Source organism: Frankliniella occidentalis, unplaced genomic scaffold (genome assembly GCF_000697945.3).
Source record: "Frankliniella occidentalis isolate FOCC.00 unplaced genomic scaffold, Focc_3.1 Scaffold106, whole genome shotgun sequence".
Classification (NCBI taxonomy): domain Eukaryota; kingdom Metazoa; phylum Arthropoda; class Insecta; order Thysanoptera; family Thripidae; genus Frankliniella; species Frankliniella occidentalis.
This window is the reverse complement of record NW_026267235.1, coordinates 264685-283937: the sequence shown is the minus strand read 5'-3', so window position 1 is coordinate 283937 and position 19253 is coordinate 264685. Positions and strand designations below refer to the sequence as shown.

The 19253-nt window shown below is 49.8% G+C and overlaps 3 protein-coding genes across 5 annotated transcripts in view; 2 read left to right on the top strand and 1 right to left on the bottom strand.

Annotated features, from left to right (window-relative positions):
- The window catches only part of LOC113207317 (cytokine receptor), a 29094-nt gene extending 20975 nt beyond the window's left edge, over positions 1–8119 (top strand). Inside the window, exons 5-19 of the mRNA XM_026423830.2 lie at positions 356–528; positions 616–1132; positions 1216–1364; positions 1456–1598; positions 1673–1826; positions 1911–2063; positions 2168–2326; positions 2413–2688; positions 2778–2939; positions 3055–3207; positions 3296–3386; positions 3493–3559; positions 3681–3761; positions 3865–4011; positions 4122–8119. Coding sequence (XP_026279615.1) covers positions 356–528; positions 616–1132; positions 1216–1364; positions 1456–1598; positions 1673–1826; positions 1911–2063; positions 2168–2326; positions 2413–2688; positions 2778–2939; positions 3055–3207; positions 3296–3386; positions 3493–3559; positions 3681–3761; positions 3865–4011; positions 4122–5051 — 3355 coding nt within the window. The 3' untranslated portion in view covers positions 5052–8119. The remainder of the gene's footprint in view (positions 1–355; positions 529–615; positions 1133–1215; positions 1365–1455; positions 1599–1672; positions 1827–1910; positions 2064–2167; positions 2327–2412; positions 2689–2777; positions 2940–3054; positions 3208–3295; positions 3387–3492; positions 3560–3680; positions 3762–3864; positions 4012–4121) is intronic.
- A 114-nt stretch (positions 8120–8233) lies between these two features.
- On the top strand, positions 8234–12643 carry LOC113207337 (Krueppel-like factor 7). Of its 3 annotated transcripts, none has more exons than XM_052269976.1 (5): positions 8234–9038; positions 9724–10000; positions 10091–10366; positions 11275–11708; positions 11917–12643. In XM_052269976.1, the coding sequence occupies exons 2-5, from the start codon at positions 9727–9729 to the stop codon at positions 12130–12132; spliced, it is 1200 nt and encodes a 399-aa protein (XP_052125936.1). In that variant the 5' UTR covers positions 8234–9038; positions 9724–9726; the 3' UTR covers positions 12133–12643. The 3 variants fall into 3 exon arrangements, with proteins under 3 accessions (XP_052125936.1, XP_052125934.1, XP_026279644.2); XM_052269974.1 differs by having other exon boundaries at positions 8234–9188; XM_026423859.2 differs by lacking the exon at positions 8234–9038 and adding an exon at positions 9195–9467.
- A 3498-nt stretch (positions 12644–16141) lies between these two features.
- On the bottom strand, positions 16142–18312 carry LOC127749911 (uncharacterized). Its single transcript, XM_052269939.1, has 2 exons — positions 18097–18312; positions 16142–17876 (listed from the first exon to the last, which is right to left on the bottom strand). Exons 1-2 carry the CDS (start codon positions 18229–18231, stop codon positions 16494–16496), a joined length of 1518 nt encoding a protein of 505 aa, XP_052125899.1. The 5' UTR covers positions 18232–18312; the 3' UTR covers positions 16142–16493.
- Positions 18313–19253: the final 941 nt, after the last annotated feature.

The following is a 19253-nucleotide window of genomic DNA, read 5'->3' as shown; positions in this document are numbered from 1 at the left end:
CTATTCAAAATGAGGAACCTTGGTGTCTCAAAAATTTTAAGGGTTTTCAGTCAAAGTCCCATCGGCCGCCCAGCCGATCGCCCCCTAGCTCGGGCTCGGGCTTTGTTTTATTGGGGCTGTGCCTCGGGCCTCATCGTTAGGGCTGGCAATCCCCCCCGCCCTTTCCCATTCAATTCTATTGTGACTATTATCCATTCAAACCAAAAACTTCCATCACTTTTACAAATATACAGCGCTGAGAAAACTATTTGTCCTTACTAAATGGCACTGAGTGGTAACAGGGACCATGTAAAGAACAAGTACCATTTTTAGCTCAAAATTAATTTTGTGTTTCCTTCTCCCTTGTTTTTTTTAGAATTAAGTATGCCTGTCCGGGAGAAACTGATGTCCAGGAAGATAAATGTGTTTGGAATGAAGAATCTAACCCACCATATCGGCAACCATATGAAACATACTTTTTTCATATTGAAGCAATAAACCACTTCAATAACTCAACCTTCAGTCACAAATTCAATCATTATGCTCATGGTTAGTGCTAATTCTACTTTTTACTGCTTTTCTTTTTAAATTTTGTGTTTCTGTTTCAAAGTGTATTCATATTTTACATTTTTACAGTGATCCCAGCAAAACCAGAGAAATTCAGATCAAGCAAAAAAACATCATCCAGTGTTTATCTTGAATGGGTTATCCCATACCCTATGCAAAACTTCCCTCCTGGACTCATCCATCGTGTAGAATTTCTGCCTCAGTGGGAGTCTCGCGAGTCATGGCATAGTGTTAATACATCCAGAATCATAAAGAAGAATGACTCAAAAGAACAGAAACATACATTAAATATCACCTCCTTGAAATATGCTAATACATTTTATGACATAAGAGTGTACCTGAAATCTGCCAAGGCAGTTTCCAATGATGATAGCCTGTGGTCAGCTCCTGCTGCTATGACTATCAAGACCTTGCCTGATCTGCCTGGAGCACCTCCAAGAACAGACATTGGCAGCTTTGAAGTTTTCAACCATGTTGATAGCCGTGATATTTACATTTATTGGCAAACTATTCCGGATTATCTTCAGAATGGAGATATGTTCCGTTATAAAATAATCGACATTAATGATGAAAATAATTCACCAGTGTAAGTTGGTTAACTATCTTTCTTTGGTCTTTTTATTGAAATACTATCTTGTTAATAATCAATTGTGTTTTATTATCTATCAGATTTAAGGATCCGACAGAATTGACTAAGAAGTATGCCAAATACTCGAAAATGGATCTCAACAAGAACTTCCGATTTCACATTGTTTCTGTAAACACAGAAGGCCAGTCAATAAACAAGAGTGAAATCGTCATACCTAGCCGTGTGCAAGGTAATTTTTTTAGCTCCAATGTTAATCTGCAATTGAAAATGGTTAAATTGTTGTTCTGTGGTATTTATCTAATCTCTACTGAAATTTTCAGTTCCTCCTGGACCTCTCTCTGTAACCAAAGTATTTTATGAAAATGGCACTTACGAATTGTCCTGGAAGCCCCCCTCAGATCAAGAAGAGATTGATAGTTACACTATATTCTGGTGTGACAGCATTTATGATCACATGTGCTCTGTAAGTCTTGTGTTTTGGCGATTCTTGTTTAGTCCTTTGAATGTTTTAACTTATTTTTCCCTCTCTTCGTGCAGGGGTATTTGAATTGGACTCATGTCTCGAGCAACATAACAATTAAGAACATGACAGTTGAAGACGACAAACCCTATCAGTTTGCTGTGTCAGCAAATACACGCAACGCTAGTAGCGGCATGGTCTGGGCCTCATGCACAATTCTGTACAACAAACGTGAGTCATACTGTTTCTATTCCTGCTTTGGCATCTCAAGCTAACTTAATAGATATTATTACTGACTTTTCTATTCACCTACAGCCATTCAAAAGATGAAGAATGTCTGGGTTAAGAAGGTTGGATCAACATTCATGGAAATGGTTTGGAATTTGGATTGCTTGGACAGAAATGGACTTGTTGTTGGGTTTAGAATCTATTACTGCCCAGTTCAGCACAAAGGACCAGAATGCAAGAGTAAGTTCACTGTTTAAATGTTTTACTTTTTGTTCTTACATATTCACTATCTGTTATTTTATAGCATTTATTCCTGTTGATCACATCTTGTGTAATTTTTTCAGGCCCCAGTCAAAATGTCACTGTTATGGATCCGCAACAGAGTTCAGCTAATCTTACTGGCTTGAGACCATACACTACGTACAGTATTTCTATTGCTGTGCTGAGCAGTGGTGGCGAGAGTTTACCAAGTGACCCCTTATATAATGTTACTCTTGAAGCAGGTAAAGCCCAGTAGATGCAAACTTTGCGTTTCACTTATTTTTTACTAAATCTTAATGGATTTCATCAACAATTTTGTTTATTTCAGCTCCCACTCCGCCAACCAATGTTTCCATTATCAATATCACAAATACAACCATCACAATTACTTGGAATCCTCCAGAAGAAAGGAATGGTGTCATTACCAAGTATGAGGTGCATTATGATGGCAAAGTGCAAACAAAGGATAATGACAACAGGGTCAAGCAAGAGTTGGTTTTAAGGAACCTTACTAGTTACTACAACTACAGTATCAGTGTGGCAGCTTGCACCTTTGCATGCTCTGATAAGTCTCCACCACTCACAGCTGAAACTAAAGTTGGACGTAAGTTTGGCATATTTTTTACTTTTCTTATCTACATGATTGAAGTACTATAGTTTATGACTCCTTTTATAACCCTCTTCCCATTTTAGAACCTGGAATGACCAATTGTCCTCATGTGCAACATCTCAACCAGTCAGTACTGGAGATAAGTTGGGATCCACCTGCCCGCCCCTCAGGTCTTCTTGATTACTATGAAGTCATGATTGTGCCTGGAGGCGATAATTCATCAGCACAAGTTCTTAGAACAGAAAGTAAGTCCTCTCTATATAATCTCAAAGTTAACTTTTGCTTCTTAATATTTTTACTTGAAATGCAGTTCTTTACTGGAGATTTTTACCATAATTTTTTTCTTTTTTTTTTTAATAGACAATTCTTTAGTAACTCGTATTGAGGGTTGCTCTGAATCAAACCAACCGTATTCCTTCTCTGTGCGAGCTGTCAATGTCGATCCTAGCAATTCTACTAAAACATTTAAAGGAGAGTGGAGTAAAGTACAGGATGGCAGCTGCTACACCAATGGTATTTATCTAACTAAACCTTCAAGTCACGCACAGTCCTTATGTGATTATTTAGACATGATGTTAATAACTTAATTTTTTTTTTACAGACCTTCCTCAGTACCTTAAGATTCTCATCTATGTCTTAATGTTGGCATTGATTGTTACTGTCAGCTGTATGATAATTTGTTTGGGTAAAAGGTATGACATGTAACACACATTAATTGTTATTTTAATTAAGTAGACAAATCACTTCTAGAGAGAGAAAATGATTTTTGTTTTATCTTGACATTTCATTTACTTACAGGATTTGGTTAAAATGCAAGGACATGCGGCATGTTGAAGTCAAATTACCACACGGAATTATACCTTTGGTAAGAATCCTATAAAATAATTATTTGTCCAAACAACTCTATTTTACTTGAAATTATTTTTGACTTCATGTACGCCTGGTGGCCATGTAGTTTGTTAAGTAAAGTTTTGTTCTCCCCGCAGCCACCACCTGAGGAGAAGGAGGAGGACTACGGCCTGGACCAATGGCCACCTAAGCCACCTCGCCCAGCTGCTGACGAAGAGGTAAGCCTCTGTTTTATGTTATTGTTTTTATTTCAATTCTTGTTGATTAGCTTTATGTTTGTAATACATTAAACTAATGGTCCTTTTTTTTGTTCTTTTCTAGCGTTTGCTTCAGCAGAAAGACGATCATCACCATGACCGCAACATGAGTGGAGATAGCAGTGGATGTAGCTCTGGCCATGAGAGTGTTAGTTCCTCTGCAACTTCAGGCACGCACATATCATCCGATTCAGGAACAGAAGTAGACAGGGTAAGTAAAAAATAATTAAACATTTAAAACTAAGTGTAAACCATTCTTTGAAGCTGACTTGTTCATTAAACTATGAGTCACTTAACTATTTGTTTCTTTCTCTTCTTTAGAACGAACAGGGATTTGGTGACCCATCCTGGGAGGCAGGGTCCGGCTCAGATTCCGGCTCTGTGGGCAAGGGGCAGCGCGGTGCACCGGCAAACAAGAGTCCCACTTGGAACGAGGGGTACGCGTGCGTGGGCGGCAAGGGCAGCAGCGGCAAGGGCTCGGGGTCGAGCGTGCGCAGCACCCCTAACTTGTCGGAGATCGAGCCGGGCTACGCGGTGATGAGCTTACTGCCTTGGCCGAGCTCCAGCAGCATCCCGGAGAAACACTCGCAGGTGCTGCCCGTGCAGCTGTCCGTACCGCTGCCGCAGTCGGTCCGCGGGTACGTCGGCCTGGAGGCGGCGTCTGCCCTGCGAGCGCCCGTCGTGCCGGCCAAGGTGCTGCCCAAGGGCGTCCCCGCGCTGGCCCCGGGCGCGCACGGCTACGTGGCGCACTCGCCGCCCTCCATGCTGTGGGAGACGCAATCCCAGCCGCAGCCGCCAAAGGGCTACGTGCAGACGGGACATGTGCCGAAGGAGCAGGCCTTCACACCGGAGTGCGAGGGCAGCTGGGACGAGCCCTTCGCGCGCCTGCAGCAGCAGCGGCCGACTAGTGGGGGATATGTGATGGCAGGGGAGTGTGGGATCAGACCTAGCCGGACAGAGCCCGCCCTAGGCACCGCCCTGGGCAACGGGTATATGCTGACTGAGGACAACGGGCTGCTCAGGGACAGACACAAACCTGAGCAGAGTGTCGTGGTGCCGGGTGCGAAGCAGGCCCACGAGTACGTGCTCACAGGGGAGCGGGACATGGCGAGGAACGCAGCGCTGCTTGTCCTGGACCCCCAGCCCCCTAAGGCTTACTGCCGGGTGGGTGAGAGAGGCGTGCGGCCGGTTGTCGTGAGCGGGTACGTGCCGCACAGCGCGCCGCACAGCACGCCCGGCGTGGCCGAGTAATCCGAGACTGTGATGTAGTGATTCCTGTCGTGATCTGTGATTTTAAGTGAGTGGTGCGCTCCGCCCTGCCCTGCTGTTATTTTAAGCCTGCGACAAGTTGTGTCAATGTTCAACAATTGCTGGACGGAACCTTCCGTTTCAACATGCTCACCCTATTTCCCCTTTGTCGAGACTCGCTGTACTTTCGAACCTTGGCTCTATTCTTTTTCTTTAGTTCCTGCGAGCACCACTTGCATGTATAAAGTGTTATGATTGTTTCTGTTGATATTGTAATTATTTATATAACATGTGTTTGTATCAAGTACCGTAACTTACTAATCTATTGTGATGTAACAGTGCCACATGTTCTGAGAAATGAAATTTAGCAGCAACAATGAAGAGCAGTTCATGTCCATGAACCGGTTTTAATTTATACCAGTGATAAGTGTATATTTTAATTTATAATTTACGGATCTGTACCTGAAACTTTTACAGATAGGTTTTAGTTTAGCCCATTATCTGTGTCTACAGATAAATCTAGGATGTTACATATATAAATATATATTTGTTTTGCACATAGCATCTTCATTTTTTTTGTTAACTTAATGATGTTGCTTGCAATTTTGTACATTATTATATTGACTGCGAAAATATGTGCCATTTTCTGTTGTGAGTGCATACAAGTCCAATAGTTCCTTCCAGTCATCTTTTGTTTGTTTTGTTTGATTTGGTGGTGTGAGTAATTATGAGAATCTCATGTTTGCGATGATAGACTTTTGCTGGAAATGGGATTTACAATTTTTTAATGCTTATTGCTGCATTCTTTTGTATTTGATGGTGCTATCTAAAATTGTCAACTTTTGTAATTGATGTTTCACTCTTAAATATTAGTGGTCAATGTTCAAATCAATTCTGTGGAATATTAAGAGGCAAGGACACAATGAGCAAGTCTAATTTCAGACGGTTGAAAAAGTCAAATAACTACAAAAAACTGTAGTTTTTGGCTTTTTAACATTCGTATAGTCAATTGACATCTACCTATTCTCTAAATTCAGTACAAATTATGTAGCTAACAGGTTTCCATTTCTCTAGTTGACTTTTATTGGTGTATTACGTGTCTTATTGCATTGTGTTTTTACTCTAGACATAGACATTTCAGATGTATCCAAGATTGTATCAATTTAGCTCCATTTTTTCCATAAACTGTTTGCTGTTTTATCAATGGTCACTGTCTTATTTTATGTAACTGTATTTTACCTTACAGTCTAGCATGTGTTTTTATCTATTGTCTATGTGTCATTTAAAGCTAATGTATAATCCACACATTTCTTGCCAGGCTCAAATTAATAGCCTAGTACTATAACAAATTCACTCATGAGTACTAAATGCACCTACCTGTAACGTGTTTGTTGAAAATTTGTTTAATTCTTAATGTTTGGTGTAGTTTCAAGTTGAATGTTTACTTTGTACTTAATGTATTAGAAACTTCTTGAATATTTGTGAACTCTTTGCATTTTTCAAAACTTCTTAAGAAGCTTTCTGAATTCTGCTGTTTGAAATTGATTACAAATGACTGTCTGGCTTAGTCTTATATTGGAGGACCGTTAATGTTTGCTCAGAATGAAGAATTGTAAAGACTGGTATGTGATTTGAAAACTCTTCAAACATTTTATGATTGGTGTTCATGCACCATGATACAAGAAATCTTTGATGAGAATTCTTATTATTAAACGTTAATTATTAATCTGAAATTCTCAGATGTGTAGTTATTTTTGGGAAGCCACAACCTTATCAATCAAGGGGAAAGCTCAAATGTACGTTATGATCTCATTCAGTCATTCTCTTCTCCATCACATATTTTTGTACTCATTTTATTCTAAATTTCTGTGAATGGATCATTCAGCCAGCTTCTGCAGAAGTATTGAATATTTTTTCACAAGAATGTGTCTCTATTATTAGCAACACTGCTGTATAGTTGAGCTTTTTGCTGTTCTGTACTTTGTATAAGGTATTTCAAGGACTTTGAATTTGTATCAAAGTATTCTATTGAGCCTTGCTGTGCACATTTTTAGTCTAGTAAAAGCTAACTTTTACTTTAAAGAAATTGTTTTAGTGTCAAGATTTTGTGGTGCCAACCTCTTTCCATTTTGCAAGTAGCTTAGCTTTAATCCCAGTGATCCATTTTCAATCGATATTTTATTTGCACATGCGTAAGCTTTATCTCTCTCCATATCATTTCAGGTGAGAATTGTGTTTAATTGTGGAGGCCATGTTGTACTTTTGTTTGTAAGCAACGCCAATATGCCCAGTATTAGTTTTGCACTTTTACATTTTAAACACATTTTTCAGAATGAGGTCAATGGGTTTCATTTGATCCCTTCATCATTTTAAGCATGCAAACTTCATGTGATGACTCTTTTAGTTAATAGAACAGACCATCAATTCATTTTAAGTTTCAAAAAGTATCTCAGATAAGAATTTATGTGATGAAAGACATTGTTTTATTTAATAGTGGTCAGAGGCAAAGTCTTATAAAACGTACTGTAAAAGAATGTTGATACATAAATGAAACATTTATTTTCTGTTCCTGTTGAATTACAGATAATTGTATTTTCTTGTCAGGCTGCTTCCACACTTAGTTTTATCTTGTTATCTATTCTGTTCGTTATTGTTATGAATGTGTTTGAGTTTCACATTTCACTTTCATCAATTATATTTATCTAGCATGTCTGTAAGGATTTCGTGCAGTACAATTTCATCATGACCACATGCTGTGATCTCTCAAGAGTACTGTTTTTGTAAAATTTATCAATTCTTCGTTCGGATTTATACTCAAGGGGGTTATGGAATCCTTATTCAATTTCATAGTTCCAGCTGATATTATTTTTTTGCTGACTGATTTATGTATGTATGGAAGTGTCCGTTGTGTGTTTTAGTTCAGACAGAATGTATAAATGTTATGTTATAGTTAATTGAAATTATAAATGTTTTATGATGTGGAAGGAGCCAGGACCAAAATGCCTGTGTAAAATATCTCTTGTAAATAACTGTAAAAAGTGGAGTAAATAGATTCTATTGAGACACTCACACACCGGCCTTTTCTATTAACAAAACCACACTCATTTGCCTGTTTAGGGGGATACCAAATTAGGCTTCTGGTCTTGCGCACTGCAACCAGCACAGTTATTGCTGCGTGCTCGCTCAGTGTGTTAGTTCGTCCTCGCGCTGAGGGCGACGAGGTAAGGGGGTGGGAGGTGGTTCTGTTCAATATCCCGTGAGGACCAGATTGTGATAGCGGAGGTAGCGACTCGTTATCTGTATTGGGATGAGGCGTGGGATGACGGCAGCGGTGGTGGTCTGTTTCTGATCTGCGAGGAAGAGGGGGGATGGGGCGGTGTGGATGTGGAGGACACAAAGTACCGAACAGGGGCAAGGCATCGGCAGTGCCAGGCCCCGGCCATGCCCATGCCCCTGCCTGTGAACAACAAAGCCACATTGCCCAGCCCGCCACGGCTGCTGCTGCTGCTGCTGCTGCTGCGACCGAGGCGGTGGCGGCGGCGGCGGCTGTGGGCCTGGCGGAGCCCGTAGGGCCAGGACGACGTGGAGTCGACGTCGAGCCGAGCCGAGAGCCGCAACTATTCCACTCCAGTCCATTCCCCTATCAACTGCAGACAGCGTGGCGGAAACGCGCTCGCCTTGCCTCGGCCCCGCGGAGAGCTGCTGAGGTCCCCTGGAGCCGCGCCCGGCCGCGCCGCGCCGTGCCCCGCCACGCCCCGCCACGCCACGCCGGATATGTGACGACGGAGGACTAGCCGGCGGCAGCAACAAGGGGCAATCTCGGAAGATATGAAGTGACATTGAATCGGGCGCGACCCAAAGTTTTCGAGTGCTGTGTTGCATATTGAAGTTTCGGTGCGCTCAGCTCTGCTCGCCCCGCCCCGCGTCGCAGAGACTACTCGGACATGGGGGAAGGACCGAGCAGGACTTTGAACCCGCGGAAGTGAGCAAGTGAGTTAGGAGGAAGTGGAAGCTGGGGTAGAGCAGGAGCAGGGGAGGGGGCCGGCCGAAGGAGAGTGGCTGAGCTCCGCCAGCTCCGCCAGCTCCGCCAACCCGGCCCGGCGACGACGCGGGCCCTCGCAGCCCGCCCCGGCATGAATGGTTTGTATTTGTGTTGATAGCGGGCAAAAGTACTGGAAGAGCATGTGCTCAGTATGTGCCGGGACACCCCGCGCCGTGCCTGGCCGTGCCCCGCGCCGCGCCTCAGCCTCGACCCGACCCGCCGCCCGATCCAGGGCCTTACTCTTTCCTGGAGGTCCCGCTCTGACCCCCTGCCCCTAGGGAGCCCAAAGACTGGCCGCCGGCTGAGCACCCGGGTCGGGGGGCTCTGCTAACTGCTAACCAACCGTGAGGGTCAGTCGCCTTGCCATGACTGTGCAGGTGGGTCCAGGGAAGGTCGCGTCCCGTTAGACAGCCGTGATTTAATTTTCGTCACTTTTTAGGTGGCCAGGTGGGTGCATGGCCCGCGAGTGAATACCGGGTTGACACGGTAAACAGCCCCGCTCGGCTCGCCCCACTTATTCACAGGGTTTGTCGTGGCGCGGCGCAGGTGTTTCCGCAGAGGGATGAGCTCCCCTGCTTTGTGTCAGCCGTCACCCCCCGACCCCTCCTGGACGTGTTGTGTGCGTGCTTCCAGGTTATGGACGCGGTCTGCTCGGACCCAGACTCGTCCCTGGGGCTCGCCGGCCTCTTCAGTCTACCCCCGCTGCTGGGGGGAGCCCCCGCCGCCGTGCCCGTGTCGGCCCCCGCGGGCTGCATGGGGGCGGGGGCGGGGCCACCGGGGGCGTGGGGGCAGTACCCCGACCCGCCCCCGGTGATGCTGCTGGCCCACGACGCCAACCTGAGCCCTGCAGTGCCGCTGAGCCCCGCCCGGGTGGGCTGTCACTTCTGGCCCGACACGTGCAGCACTCCAGGTGGGTCCCGTGGACATCGTCCCCCCCACCAACGTATCTGGACGAAGATGGGCGCTAGCTTGAACCCCGGCACCGCCCGCCTGCTTTCAGGCTCCGCCACGTCCACGTCCTCGTGGGCCGGCGAGTTCTCCGAGCTGGACTCGGAGCTGGACTTCCTGCTAGGCGACGGCGGCGCGCTGTCGCTGTCGCTTTCCCTCTCTGAGGGCTCGTCGTGCACCTCGCCTCTGCCCGAGCGCACGCCCCTGTGCACCGAGTTCTGCGACGGCTTCCTGCAGGAGAGCGCACAGGAGCTGGCGTTCGCCGCGTACGCCCCCAGGATGGTCGTCCTCGGCGTGGACCTCCCCGCCCTCGCCAGCCACTACTCAGGTACGTGCAGAATGAGAAATGGCCGCCCTTTCCATGGATACACCCGCCCCGCCCTCCTCGTTGCAGCAAGCGGGTATACTAGCCCGGATCCAGGAGTGTGACCAGGTTGCCTGTTAGCACGGCGCCGGCGGCGCTTAGATTCGCTAGGCAAATTGCAAACCCAGCCAACTGCATGCGAGCTATTGCGAGCAAGTACCTTTTCATTCGCGGCAACGGAGCAAAACAACCATCCTGTATAAAGAACGAAAAACGGGTCACTGATAAACCCCGTATCTTTCTGGGAATGAAACGATACCATCACTTTGCCGTAACCAACGAAATTTTCGTCAATTCAAAGAACACTGTCCTTCAGCTTAACGCTCGCACGAAAGTTCCGTTACAGCAAAAATGAATTTCTTTTCCATAAAGTAGAGGTTTACTGGGTGATCTGCCTATGTCGGAAGGTGCACTTTTGTGCGAGCCAAATTGTGCGTGTGAAACGGCGATTGCTCGTCTTTGTGATTTTTGTTGCCATCATAAATTGAAGAGAAAGTCGCAATTTTCCAGCGACCCTGCACGTCTGCACAAATTCGAGGTCATGAACTTCAACGATGGTATTCCAATAAGCCAACCCCTTTCCATATCGAAACGAAAACTTCAAGGCAGAGGGTTTCAAGACAGTCAGGGGCTTCAAGGGCCGTTCTTAGAGTTATCCAACCGTCCTTCACATTCGTAAAATGACCTCGAATTTCACAGGCGCGGATTAAGGTCCGGCTGACAGGGGGTGCACTGCCGGTTGCCTACATACAGAGGGTTTGTGGCGCAAATTGCCTACCTTTCAGGCGGCTCTCTAGAGACGACAGGGGGGCGATCGCCACCCCCCTTAATCCACGCCTTGAATTTCAAGCAAAACCTGTCGCCGTGTGCAGATCCGTCCGAGACGTGCCGTACGGGCACCGCGGCGTCCCCGTGGACGCAGACCCTACCAGCCTCCTCGCGGCCGACGCCGCCGAGGCCGCCACCACCACCACCGGCTGTGGTCCGGGGCCGCGGCGGAGGCCACCGCAGCACCGAGGCGGCCCTGGCCCTCGCCGCCCACGACTACAGCAAGCAGCTCAAGACCGCGGCCTCCGAGCAGGACGTGGGCGCTGCGGCTCTGGACGACAAGGTGTTCCCCTGCCCGTTCGGCGAGTGCGGCAAGCTGTACGCCAAGTCCTCGCATCTCAAGGCGCACCTCAGGCGGCACACCGGCGAAAAGCCCTTCGCCTGCACCTGGGTCGGCTGCGGCTGGAGGTTCTCGCGGTCCGACGAGCTAGCCCGGCACCGACGCTCTCACTCGGGCGTCAAGCCCTACCAGTGCAAGGTGAGCATCGCCCAGGACTTTAGCCAGGACTAAGGGGTATAAATCGCCCGCTGTATATGAGTGTGACTGCTGACTACCTGACCGGCAAAACGAAACAATTAAAGCGTATAATAAATCAAATAAGTTTTGAAAATTTGCGAAATGAACGAACGGCTATTTTGGATCAGTACACTAATGCTTTTCATTATTCCTTCCATTTTCTTTCAAGATCTGTGACAAGCGGTTCGCACGCTCCGACCACTTGACGAAGCACCTCAAGGTGCACCGTCGGCACCGCTGGCTGCAGGAGCGGCGGGCGCCGGTGGCGGTGCACGGCGGCGGCGCGGGAGGAGCGGCGGCGGCGGCGGCCTCCGGGGGCGGCGCGGCGGGCTCGCCCGGGTGGCGGCGTCCCCGCGCCGGCTGTAAGACTGAAACTTACTTGTGAAAATATATATGATATATGAAATACTCAAACCAACAGAAACTGTCTGGCTGCGCGATGCGCGAGTTGATTGATTCCTGGTAGCCGGCCTCGTTATCTGACGACACACAGCAGCAGCAGCTCACAGCACGACACCGCGTCACGTGTCCCGCCGCGGCATGCGCGCCAGTACGTTTCAGCCGAACAGCGCTGACGCTGGCTGACGCTGGCTGACGCACCGCCGCATGTCAGCTGTCGCTCCCGGGGGACTCCCCGGGCCGCCCTTCCGCAGGACTCGTTATCCCTCCTGAGCCAGGGGGCAGGGCAGGGGTGCGCCCGCCGCACCCTCCCTTATTGCTGCCCAGCGACACGAGGGCGGAGCGGGAGTCAAGTGCTCAGCCAAGCAGGTAAAAGTGGGCGTTTTGTGCCAATAAATGATTTCATGCTACCCACGGTGGGTGATTCTACCACACACGCAGAAGAAAGTCGAACCTCTGCTAATTTTTCAGCACCGGGGCGTTAAAGAATTAACTGAATAGACAAGGCTAATTTGTTTAGAACTGTATCCACCACACATTGGCTGAGAATCTTTTCACACCAGCAAAACATGTCCTTATCCAAACATATCCTTCCAAAAGTCCCGTTCGTCAGCGAGGGAAAGGGAGACCAGCCAGCTTGCGCGGCGCGGCCTCATGAGCGCCGTCGCGGTAGGCAACCCCTCCAACAGCGACGCACCGTGGCGCGCCCAGTTGCCTACCGCCCTGGCTGACTGTGCGTCGGTGAGAGAGTAAGTATGGTCGCGCGGCGGCGGATGTTATGGTCCACCCAGGAGCCGCGGTGCGACGCCCGCAACCGCCGGTCCAGCGGGGTGGTGCCGCCCACCGCCGGCTGGAGCTACGGACGCGCCACGCCTAAAAATGTTGGCCGAGTAACACTAATTAAAAGTGTTGTTCTGGTAATGTTGAGAGGCGGCAAACTTTAGCCGGCTGCCCCGTCGTCCCGTCCGCGCCGCGCTCTCGGTTGTTAGCCCGACAGCTTGGGAAATGGGGGTGGGGAGGAGGAAAGGGGGGGGGGGGGCAAACGCACGGAAAAGCTCTAAACTCCTCTCCCTCCGCATCATATAAATGTTTTGAGAAAAATTGAAACTTTGCGGGGGTTGGGGACTTTAGAGTGAAAAAGAAACTCGAGGGCCCTGCGTATTTCATGGCGATGCGGTGTGGGCATGAGCGGTCAGTCACTTCCCACTGGCGCCGTCAGAGGTGTTGCGCGCCGGTGTTTCACTACATCGCTGCTCGCCGCCCCCGCCCCGCGGCCCCCGCGGCCCGCACTGCACAGCACAGCCCGCGCGCAGCCTTCATGATTGATTAGCCGCTGGTGACCGAGGGGGACGGGGACGCTGCGCCAAAAAGGCCGACCGGGACGCGATGACCGCTCGGGGACGTCGGGGACGCAACCCCCGGATTAGCAAGTCGTAAATCCCAGGGGGGTCCCCCTCACCCCCCACCTCACCCCCAACTCCAACCCACCACCCGCTCCGACGCCGCGCTGCCCCGTCTGGGCGAAGCCCTGGACGCCCCCGAGTCCTACCCCCGTCCGCCATTCCCGGCGACCACAAAGCTCCCCCAAAGCGTCGTCCTGTGGGGGTGGAGCCCCGCCCGCCGGCCCAGCCCCGCCCGATCATAAAACAAGACACTTCCGTCGACGCCTGTGGCCCCCCCCCCCTTTCCTTTCTCCCCTTTCCCCGGCCGCTCTAGTTTTTCCCTGGGGGGTACCACCGCCGCGCTATCGGCGCCGCCGTTATTAAACTACCCCCCCCCCCCGCGTCCTCTACCTCCCCCGTTTACCCCCTTATTTTTACCCCTGGCCAATCAGAGAGGCCACTTGGCCCCTTGGCCGTTAAGGACGGGTCGCACAGCCCCCGCTCTGTCCCCTCCCGGAGCTACCTTGCCCCCTACCCCTCCCCCCCCCCATCTCTTTTCGACCCCCAATCACCCCGCGCTGGGGGCGATAGTGTAGGCTGTGATGGGTCATAGCGGTCCGCCAGATTGCCTCGTCAGGGAGGCGTAACGGCGAGCGCAGGGCTGTCTCAACTACGCAGGTCCACCGCCGCCAAGGAAAACACGGGCGCAAGTCGCAATTGTAACGCCCTCTGTTTGAGCGTGACATAACGCACAGATTTCGGGCTGTAACAAGGCGAAACACAGCAATAGGGCAAAGCCATACGCGTGTAGGATGGACATTTGTACGATTTTTTTCGCAGTTTTTAGCATATCTCTAAATATTTGAACACTTTGCGAACTCTCAGGGAATCTAAAGACGGATTTTTTTTTTGTACCGCGATCAACACACATAGTAGGGTCAGTGGTTCGAATACTAAAGCCCCCCCCCTCCATGTTAATTTACGTGACGGACAGACAATAGGATGAAATCAGACGACTACGTCGTCGTACAACACGTACGAAATCAGGGGGCGTTTTTCTCATTCAAAACATAGATTGTGCACATTTTCTTGTGTCCCTGGATAGACAAAGCAATCGAATACGTAATCAGAATCAGAATACGACCTCCTACTCACCTCGTTTCAGAAACCTTGCGTCCTTGCTATAGCACCCGCCGGTCAGTCCATCAGTCCATCCGTCAGTCCACCAAAAGTCAGTATACGATAACTAAACACAAACAGCAAAGGAGCTTTATTAACACTAACGTAACACGTCCGTCATCGAGCGTCGATAGAAATATCAAAACTTACCGATCCCAATTCCTGCACCATTGCACGATCTAAACCACACATCTTCTCTCCGCCATCCGTCAACAAGTGTTGATTTGACACATCTGATGATCGACCAGGCTCAGGCTGCTGTGGCGGCCGCACGGAGCGCTGTGTTCCGAAGTAGTGGCAGTTACGAAAAGCAAGAATGTCCGTCCGTCACGCCTATTTCAGCGATTTCCAGCCATTTTAACGCTAGGCATGTTCTTACCAAAAATGATAATCATCGAGAATTTTTTCCGACGAACTCCAAGGAACATGTGTTTTTCACGAATACCTCATTGTGACCTCGTAAGTCATAAAGAGGTCTTTGTGAGAAAAACAATTTCCTTGGAACGGATACAGCAAATGTGAAAGTTTTCTTTGATCTTTTCCCCGTAGCCAGTAATGTCCCGAACACGGGACCGATTAATTTTTTGCCTCTAGCATGCACCAGACTCGTAAAATTTGCGGTCGAAGTAGACCCAGTCAGGAATAAATTGCGTGCTCAATCCGGGATCAAAAGTTTTTAAAGTTAGGGGACCTCAATCGCACGACGGGGTTGTGCGGGAACAACCACACTGAGCGCGCCCACACCCACAGTTTAAACAGACATTTCCCTCCGCTCCACTCGCTCACCAATCACGAGCGGAATGCTCACCCCCCTCCCCTCCCCCTTCCCCACCCTAACGCCCACGGCCTATCCTATCTGCCCCTAGCTCAATTCTACCCCCTTACGAACCCCTCCACGAGGCACGACAGGAATGCCATTGTTATTTTCGGAGGATAGGGAGCGGCGGCGGCGTCACGCGTCCTGGGCGCGCTGGGCTCGGTGGCGACGAGTTCGAATACCGGCGGCGGCAATGAGCCCAACCCGACCCTTCCTGTATCCTGCTTGCTTGAGATACAGTAGTGCGAACCTTTTGCCTTATTAGAGAAATGCCCGAATTTCAAACCCTCACACCCCACCATTACTGTCCTGAAGTTATTTGGTAAAAAAAAATGAAACAAGAATTGCGCAAACCTGTTGCAACCATGTTTGCATGTAGTTTTTAGCTTAAAAAAAAAAAAAAAAAAAATGAAACAAGAATTGCGCAAACCTGTTGCAACCATGTTTGCATGTAGTTTTTAGCTTACTTAGCTTACTATTCTTGAAAGTAACGAATTTTGAAAATAAAGGTTATATGTGGGTGAAATTATTTTTTCAGAAAGATTAGTTTGCCGTAAAATTATTATTAACGTTGAATTAAAAGAGCACAAGTACTTTGGAGATCAACACTCAATGTGTAAAATTCATAAAATATATTTATTCATAATCTATAAGTGAAAGGTATAAAATAACAACTGATAAAATTCAATACAGAATAAAGTGAACAAACATCTAAAATATAGAGAAAATACTGAGACGGCAGACTTACTTGCATGATTAACAAGCAGAGAAACTCGGTCATTCCGCTGTCTGAGACGTTTGACACATTTTTTTAACCCAGGGAGCAACAATATGATCTAAGAGTACACGCAACTGTGGCATAATCACAATATAAAACAAATCACTGACAAAATAACACATAAGCGACTAGGTTTCTGGACCACGATTAAAAAGTGCAAAGCAAGGTATTATTAATGAAAATCAAATTGACTAAATTTTAAATGTCAAAACACGAGCAGATAACTTCTGACATTCAGATGATTTTGAGAAATCACAGCGGTCACACTCACTGCATGCTTCTCCTTCAGGACAGCACTTTGGTAAGTTAGGTACACTTACTCTTAACGTGGGGTTGGCTCTGAGTACTTTTCTCACTGAGTCCCTGTGTACCCAGGCGTGAGCGCAGGCGTGCGACGCCAGGTTGTAGTACTCCTCGAGGACAAGGGTCCGCAGGGCCGGGGCACTATCTGGACTAAGGCCCAACAGCAGCTCGTCCAGCTCGTCGTACCAGGACGCCACCGATACCGCGAGGCGCCGAAGAGTTGGTAGGTTGGGCAGGGCGCGGGGCAGCGACTTGAGGCGGTCCTCGCGCTGGCGCTCGAGGGGCTGTCGCAGGCCACAGTCCCTCACGTCTCTGATTGTCAGGGACTCCACGGACGGCCCCATGTTCCGAATCAGCCCCACGTCGACCTCGGGCGACGCCCAGCTCACGTAGTCCAGGGTGACTTCCCGCACTTGCGTGGCGCGGCTCAGGAGGTCGGCGGCGTCCTGGACCGCATGCCGCATATCTTCGCTGACGGGGAAGTGCACCGCTCTCAGCGAGCTGCACGCCGCGACGGCGGCCATCCCGGGGAGCAAGGGGGACTTGAGCGAGCGGAGCTTGGGGCAGGCGGCGAGCAGAGGGGCCAGCGCTGACGAGGAGCTGATGTTGGACTTGAGGGTGAGGTAGTAGAACGAGTCACAATCCCCACACAAATTCACCTCCTCGAGGGTGGCGGCGTGACCCCCGAGGATGATCTTGCAGAAGTCCTCCGACTCCCGTGTGAACAGCTCGCAATCAAAGGACACCAAGGACGGCGCGCACGTCACCTTCTTGTAGAGCACGGGGCCGTCCGCCGTGCTGGGTGTGGAGGAGGGAGCCAGGGTCTGCCTCACGACGAGCTTCTCCAGGCCAGCCGTCGACAACAGGGTCTCCAGCATGATGGGCGCGCCGACGTCGCAGGGCGAGTAGCGTACCTGTACGCACCGTAGCCGGCCGAGCTTCTCCTGGTTGCGGACCACGAGCGCCGCCAGCACGCAGGCGTCCTCGTGGACGTCGAGCTCCAGCTCCTCGGCGGCGCACCCCGTGGTCGCGTACGGCGGCGGCTGGCTCGGCCGGCTCTCCAAGTGCTTCACCTCGCACCTCATCAACTGCACCAGGGGGGCCAGGCCGAGGACGGGGCTGGAGGCGTCAATGTCTCTCGACCTCCACACGGCCGGGTGGCGGACGAAGTCGCGAAACCTCTTGCAGACAAGCCGGCAGGTGAAAAGCTGCTCTACGTCCAAGTTTTCCATCACCCTCGCCAAAACCTCATCTGGCATCTGCTGCATGTTCTGCAAACACAAAAGCGAACAATCAGTACGAGTGAGCCCTCATTTCTTCTCATTGTTACAGCGGAAATGCACTTTCAATCTGACCCCGAAACTATGGGCTAACGAGACTATAGATGATTTCGACTGGGAAGACGAGGGCAGACAGCGCGGGTATCATGGGAGCGACAAATCGCGCGAACTTAGTGTGGTGTGTAGTGAACTTATGACGACTGTGACGTACCTTTGATTTCAAGATCGAGCGCAGAGGTGGGGCATGGTGAAACACATCAGTCTTGACCCGAATTGCTGGTGGACAAGCCATGTTGAGAGAGAGAGACGCTCCGGAGCGCGGGCTGTTCGCCCGTTTGCAAGCCATGTTGACGACGTGAACTGGGCGGCGATTGAGGTGTGACTGGACGGCTGGACTGTGGCGACTGAGTCTGAGGAGTGCGTGAGTGTCGCACCGCGCTCTGGCGTCTGCTGTGGTGCGCAACGCCACGCCACGCCACAACCGGTACGAAAAATAGTGCACTTCGGTCAACAGAGGTAGAAGAAAAGCGGGCAGAACGTAAACGTTCCCGAACAATCGGTCCACTGCTTCCCGTTTCTACGTTCTCGAAGGTGATGAGGGGTGACGGCTCGACTAATCAAGAAACTTTTATGTTTTACCTACAAATGCTGGTCTTCCGTTAGCAGAAATACACTCTACATATGATGAAATTTGGGAGGGGGGGGGGCAAGTAGCTATTACTTGTGAGCACAAAAGCTTTCTTGTCCGACAAAGCCACACATGCCCCTTTCTTTCAGGTGTAGTCGTAGACGTTCGCTGTTGGGCGCGGCGCGGGGCCCAGGTGAGGGGGCAACTGCCGCGCCGCCTTCCACGGAAGGGGCCTACTCTACGCAGGTCTTAGGGATGGGCGCAAGTCCCCCTAGAACCCTCAACCCCCCACCTGCCCGGGTCACAGGTGCGCCGGACCCGCTGTGATGATGTGAATTAACAAGGTCGCTAGAGCGCCACATGCTGCTGTATACCTGCCGCCCCCTACCCCATTCCAGCAGCGGAACTACGCCGAGCAGCGCCCCAAATTTCTCCAGAACCTCGCACTACCCCTACACGTACGGTACGTCCTCTCCGAGGCCTCTCCCATAATTTCTGTCACCCCCCCACCCCTAACCCTTCTCGCTCGAGCTCTTGGTCTCCATCCCGGACACCCTTTCAGCGCCCTTGCTCCAACCTCCTAGCTGACTTCCTTTAGCAACAGGAGGGCAGAGGCTTCGCAAAGCAGTTCACTCGTTTTCGCGCGAAAAAGCTCATTAAAGCCGGAAATATTTTCATAATGATATTAAGAATTTCTCCGGCGTCGCGTGCTAATAAGCGCCCATCCCCCCTACCCCCCG

What these genes read in the sequence shown, in the direction of transcription:
- LOC113207337 (XM_026423859.2), top strand. An exon ending in CGACACGTGCAGCACTCCAG is followed by an intron (nt 10,001 to 10,090) that starts GTGGGTCCCGTG and finishes GCCTGCTTTCAG; the next exon opens with GCTCCGCCACGTCCACGTCC. An exon ending in TCAAGCCCTACCAGTGCAAG is followed by an intron (nt 11,709 to 11,916) that starts GTGAGCATCGCC and finishes TTTTCTTTCAAG; the next exon opens with ATCTGTGACAAGCGGTTCGC.
- LOC127749911 (XM_052269939.1), bottom strand. Translation starts at nt 18,231, where the DNA reads ATGGCTTGCAAACGGGCGAACAGCCCGCGCTCCGGAGCGTCTCTCTCT. An exon ending in GCTCGATCTTGAAATCAAAG is followed by an intron (nt 17,877 to 18,096) that starts GTACGTCACAGT and finishes TTGTGTTTGCAG; the next exon opens with AACATGCAGCAGATGCCAGA.